This window comes from Hylobates moloch, unplaced genomic scaffold (genome assembly GCF_009828535.3).
Source record: "Hylobates moloch isolate HMO894 unplaced genomic scaffold, HMol_V3 SCAFFOLD_9, whole genome shotgun sequence".
NCBI lineage: Eukaryota > Metazoa > Chordata > Mammalia > Primates > Hylobatidae > Hylobates > Hylobates moloch.
In genome coordinates this window covers 25,260,519-25,266,518 of record NW_026652284.1, presented here as the reverse complement: position 1 = coordinate 25,266,518, position 6,000 = coordinate 25,260,519, and the positions used below count along the sequence as shown (strand labels likewise).

At 53.2% G+C, this 6,000-nt stretch overlaps 1 protein-coding gene across 3 annotated transcripts in view; it reads left to right on the top strand.

Moving 5' to 3' along the window:
• The first annotated feature begins 1,593 nt into the window (after window positions 1–1,593).
• SLC9A1 (solute carrier family 9 member A1) overlaps window positions 1,594–6,000 on the top strand; it is an 84,190-nt gene continuing 79,783 nt past the window's right edge. For all 3 annotated transcript variants that reach the window (XM_058444009.1, XM_058444008.1, XM_032759450.2), the window contains exon 1: window positions 1,594–2,782. In XM_058444009.1, the coding sequence (XP_058299992.1) occupies window positions 2,431–2,782 (352 nt within the window). In that variant the 5' untranslated portion in view covers window positions 1,594–2,430. The remainder of the gene's footprint in view (window positions 2,783–6,000) is intronic.

The following is a 6,000-nucleotide window of genomic DNA, read 5'->3' as shown; positions in this document are numbered from 1 at the left end:
AGCCATGATCCCTTGAACCTCACCAATTTCAACCAAACCATAGGTTCAAATTTAAGTTCCACTACTTAAAGCATGCCACTGTTGCGGGTCAAATTGTGTCCCCGCAAAAGAAGTTGAAGTCCTAATGCCCAGTGCCTGTGAAGATGGACTAATTAGGATGGAGTCTTTGAAGATGATCAGGTTAAGATGAGGTAATTAGGTTGGATTTCTAATCCAATGACTGGTGTCCTTATAAAAAGGGGAAATTTGGCTGGGGGTTGTGGCTCACCCCTGTAATCCCAGCACTTTGGGAGGCCGAGGCGGGTGGATCACCTGAGGTCAGGAGTTCGAGATCAGCCTGACCAAAATGGTGAAACCCCATCTCTACTGAAAATACAAAAATTAGCTGGACGTGGTGGTGGGTGCCAGTAATCCCAGCTACTGTGGAGGCTGAGGCAGGAGAATCCCTTGAATCCAGGAGGCAGAGGTTGCAGTGAGCCGAGATGGCGCCACCGCACTCCAGCCTGGGCAACAAGAGCCAGACTCTATCTTAAAAAAAAAAAAAAAAAAAAAAAAAAGTGTGGGCGGGGAATCTGGACGCAGAGACAGAGACACCAGGAGAACTCCATGGAATACCAGGTAGTCCCAACAAACCAGTGGAAGGTAGGAGAAAGGCATGGGACAGATTCTCCCTCATAGCTCTCAGCTGAAACCAACCCTGCCAACACCTAGATCCGACCTCCAGCCTCCAGAACTGTGAGACAATCAATTTCTGTTGTTGCAGCCACTCAGTTTGTGATACTTTGTTTGTTTGTTTGTTTTTTGAGACGGAGTCTCGCTCTGTCGCCCAGGCTGGAGTGCAGTGGCGCAATCTCGGCTCACTGCAAGCTCTGCCTCCCGGGTTCACGCCATTCTCCTGCCTCAGCCTCCCGAGTAGCTGGGACTACAGGTGCCCACCACCACGCCCGGCTAATTTTTTGTGTTTTTAGTAGAGACAGGGTTTCACCTGGTCTCAATCTCCTGACCTCGTGATCCACCCGCCTCGGCCTCCCAAAGTGCTGGGATTACAAGCGTGAGCCACCGCGCCTGGCCAGTTTGGGATACTTTGTTACGGCAGCCCTAGTAAGCAATACAACTACTTACGTAGTAGCCAGGGGACTCCCTTCACCTGTTTCCTCATCTCTAAAAGTGGAATTGTAATAATGTGCCAGGGTGCATTCCAAATAGTTTACACGGATTGTCTCAGTCATTACATCATCCCTCTGACATAGTCACTATTACTGTCTCTACTTAACGGATGAGAAAGTTGTGAAAAAGAAAGGTTAAGTAACTTGCTCAAGGTCACACGGTAACTAAATACATAAACTAATAATACATTCTTCACAGGATTGTTGGAAAGCGCTTATGAGACTGCAGATGTGGACGTGAAATCGCTTTGTAAGTGGTCGGCATTTTACTCGCGTTAGTGAGGTTCCCTGTATGTTCAGGACTTTTTTTTTTTGTCATCTCTGACTCTCCTTCCTCTTCCTACGCGATACTTCCTTCCCTCAGCGACAGGGGCCGCTGCGCTGGGCGGGTGCCGACGGTCTCTCTAGCCCGCCGCACCGGCTGCTCGCTGGTGCCTATAAGTGACAGCGCCGGGCTCAGCTAGGCTTCAGTCCGCTGCCGCCGGGGCCGGGGCTAGGGTTAGTTCTGGAGCTGGACCAGGAGGAGCTGCAGCTGGGCCGGGGCGGAGCGCCGCGCCGCGCCGGGGCCGCGAGGAGGGGCGTGTTGCTGCTGGCCCACCGCGAGCCGCCCCCAGCCCGCGCCGAGGCGCCTTCCCGCCAGGCCGCCTGCCTTCCGCCTCTTTCCATTTCCCCGGAATCTCAGCCCGGCGCGCCTGGACCCCAGCCCCTCTCTGGGTGGACAAGCTCCCGGCCGCTTCCCGGTTTCATTTCTTCTCAGCCTGGGCTCCCAGCCCCCTCTCTCCTTTTCCTGGACTGGGTCTCACCCTCTTCGGTCCCCTTCCTTTAGCTCAGGCTCCCTACCGCTTCCTTTAGCCCACAGCCCAGAGTCCCAGCTCCTCAGTCACTTTCCTCAGCCAAAGGGCTCAGCCTTCCCTCTTCCTTTCCCTTGCACGGGTCCAGCTTATCCTGCCCCTTCCTCTATCCCTAGGGCTCAGTTTCCCACATCCCTCCTCCCCCTTCCCAGGCCCGGAGTTCCAGACCTTTTGGTCTCCTTCCGTGGTCCTTCCTGGGTCCTTGCCCCCTTTCCCCACTTTGGAGTTCCAGATTGCAAACCCAGCCTCCCTCCATCCCCAGAAAATTGCTTCCATGGAAATGCCTCTCTAAAACATGAACTTTTCCTAGAGACCACGCCGGTCTCTCTTCCCGCTTGCTGACCCCTTGCTACCTATGTGCCCGGTTTTACTCTCACTTGGGTAAGGTCGAGGCCGGCTCTGGGAGCAGCACCATGGTTCTGCGGTCTGGCATCCGTGGCCTCTCTCCACCTCGGATCTTCCCTTCCTTGCTCGTGGTGGTCGCTTTGGTGGGGCTGCTGCCTGTTCTCAGGAGCCATGGCCTCCAGCTCAGCCCAACTGCCAGCACCATTCGAAGCTCAGAGCCACCACGAGAACGCTCGATTGGGGATGTCACCACCGCTCCACCGGAGGTCACCCCAGAGAGCCGCCCTGTTAATCATTCCGTCACTGATCATGGCATGAAGCCGCGCAAGGCCTTTCCAGTCCTGGGCATCGACTACACACACGTACGCACCCCCTTCGAGATCTCCCTCTGGATCCTTCTGGCCTGCCTCATGAAGATAGGTAAGTCCCATTTGCTCCGATGCGGCGGCCGCCACCAGACTGGTGAGCTTCTTGCCTCATCTCGCACCGTTTGAGGCTGTCCAGGAGTAAGGATCTGAACTACCCCCGTAAGGTAGGCAGTCTCCATCCTGCCACCTTGGTCCTTCTCGGGTTCCAGTTCTGTGGCTTCTGATCTGTGATCTGAGGCTTCCCAAGATTGGAGCCAGCACGGTGCACAGAAGAGAGCAGGATTCGAGAATGGGATGCTTCTGATCCTAGGTCCCTTCAGTAAGGCTTCCACAACTGGCAAGTCTCCTCTGACTGGGCCAGACCCCCAGGGGAGCCAGGCACCCCGCTGTGTGTGAGACAGAAAGGAGTGTCTTCTGGCGGGTGGCACATTCTGCTCTGTCAACAGCAACCAGTGCAATTTATGACAGGCTTCACTGGAGCGTGTTGCAGGATGGAGTATATTTCTACTTGGCCTGCTTGAGGAGTTTAAGCATAGTGACCTGGGCACAGGAAACTTACAAGTGTGGTGGAACACAGGGGATCCCCATATTCCCACCTTTCCTTCATCTCCGGAATGTTATCTGTCAGCTTTGCTTGTCCAGGCTAGTTAGGAGCCCCTGAGTCAATTTCTAGCCCAGGAATGCCATACTTTATAGAATCTGTGGGACAAGGGGCCCTGGCAATTTCTGAAGTCTGTTTTGGAAGTGGAGGGAGAGTAGAGGAGGTTGAGGCTTGGTCTGACCCCAGCTCACCCCCAGGTCGCTGCCTGGCTGTGTCTCAGGGTGCTGTCTGGCCTGCTGCTCAATCCAGTAGGTGAGGTACATGGGGGTGCCTAGGGATGTTCAGGCCTGATGGGGGGAGCCTAGGGATGTTCAGGCCTGAAGAGACTTTGAAACCTTCTTTTGGGGAGAAGGAAACAGACAAGTTATTTGCTCTCAGAGTATTGGTCTCCCTGCTAGGCCTGAGCACTCTGTTCTGCTGAGTGATTGGGGGAGCTTGCTGGAGCCTACATTGCCCAGAAGTCCCTGGAAGTGGTGTTCAGGGGGGCTTTGACAGCTGACTTTGCATTTTTAACTTGCCCCCAGCCGGCTGTGGAAGGCATGAGGTCCTGGGACTCTGCTGTCCCCTCTGCCTGAGATTTGGGTTTGAGGATTTGGCAGGAAACCTTCCAGCTCTCCCAAGGACATGCAGGAGCTGAGCGGTGCTGCCGGGCTGGTGTGAGGCAGGCTCTGGGACATGATGCGGGAGGGAAGTGGTGCCTCTAATTTGATAGATCCAGGAGCTGGGTTCCTGGTGCAGGGCTCTTGTGCCAAGCTGGTCACAGCAGCAGAGCCTTACATGGAACTAAGCCATCAGCACCTATACCCTGATGGCAGTTAGCTTCCTGGAGAGAAATCAAGGACTGGACAAGGGGAACCATGTGTACTGATTCCGACATAAATGCATGACCTTGAATAGCTGAGGCCTTTTTCTGCAGGTCTCCCTCACCTGTGAAATAGGTAAGACTCTCAAATTTGACCATACCAATTGAGTCATGAAATGTTGTCTGATTTGCTGTAAGAAGCTGAAGTGACAGTGATGTCATTTGACTGTGTGAGACCAGGAGGAGACCTCACAAGTGCAGTCTATAAATTGCCTCCTGTCCCCGATCCCCTCACCTGCCCACCACACCTGGCATTATATTAGGGCATTCAGGGCTGGCAGACACACTTTGAGTCTCAGTGGCTGCTGGTGGGACAACAGCATGACTGCAGAGACCCCACTCTAGGCAGTCAGAAGTTTGTCCCTGCAGGCCTGGTATCTCTAGTGCTAATGAGGTCAGCTTGGCCTGGCCTGCTTTGTCACCACCCAAGTGCTGTGCCCAGGACCCTGGGCAGCTGGAGAGCAGAGATGGTGCCATGGCAACAATATCAGTCTAGAAGTCAGGAAAACCTGGCTTCTCTTCCCACCTCCCTCTGTCCTTGGACCAATCACGCCTCCCTACCCATCAGCTGATCTTCGTGGTCCCTTCCAGGTGTGATATTTCTGTCATTCTACTGACTCTGGAAACTCTGGCAAGTCACTCAGCCTTGGACTTCACATTTCCCATTGTAAAGTGATGAGGCTGGACGTGGTCTCCTTTCCAGAAGTCTGTTTCTGCCTTGGAAAGGCATTTTTCTGCCTCTGAAAACAGGAGCTCTAGCGTCTGGCCATGAGTGGAGAGAAAGGTGGTCTAAAGATCTGAAGAGTCCCTGTTCAGGCCTCAAAAATGAAAGCCCATTTTTCCCAGCTTCACCTTTGCAGTGTGGAATTCAGCTACCACTCTGCCACTTAGCAGCATCTCTGAGCCTCAGTTTCCTCATGTATAAAAGGGGAACTAAGCTGGGCGCAGTAGCTCATGCCTGTAATCCCAGCACTTTGGGAGGCTGAGGCAGGGTGGATCGCCTGAAGTCAGGAGTTTTGAGACCAGCCTGGCCAACATGGTGAAACCCCATCTCTACTAAAAATACAAAAAATTAGCTGGGCATGGTGGCGGCTGCCTGTAATCCCAGCTACTCCAGAGGCTAAGGCAGGAGGATCGCTTGAACCCAGGAGGCGCAGGTTGCAGTGAGCCAAGATTGCGCCATTGCACTCCAGCCTGGGCAACAAGAGGGAAATTCCGTCTCAAAATAAATAAATAAATAAATAAAAATAAAATGAGAACTAATAGTATCCAGTTATAGTGCTATTAATGTGATTATTACATAAATGAATGCACATAAAACTGAGTTTGTATGTACAGGAAGTGTTCAATGAGTGACAGCTGCCCCTGTTAATATTTTAACCACCTACAGCAAATGCATCCCTACCTCAGCCTCCTACAACCTTCCTCTGAGCTGAAGGATTACAAATCTCTCAAACCTAGGCTGCCACCGATGTCCTTCCTTAAGGTATCAGGGTTTCCATGTGTCCTGTACTGTTCACTTGAGCTGGTCGTGGCGGGAGGGAAGATGGCACCAGCTGCCTTGTGGGGATAAGGGTGGGGGGCTGAGGCCATGCTCCCTCTGCACTCTCAGATACCCAAGAGCCTGGGAGCTGATTTTTGGGGTCTTGCCTATTCTCTCAACACCCCAGCGTGGGTAGGAGTTCCGTTGAGCCCTCATTCTGTCATCTATGGCAGCTGCTTCCCTTGCAGGTTACCCCTCCTATAAGAATAGAAAGTGCTTTGCAGTTCTCCTTCCTACCCTAACCATGGAGCAGAGCCTCAGGTA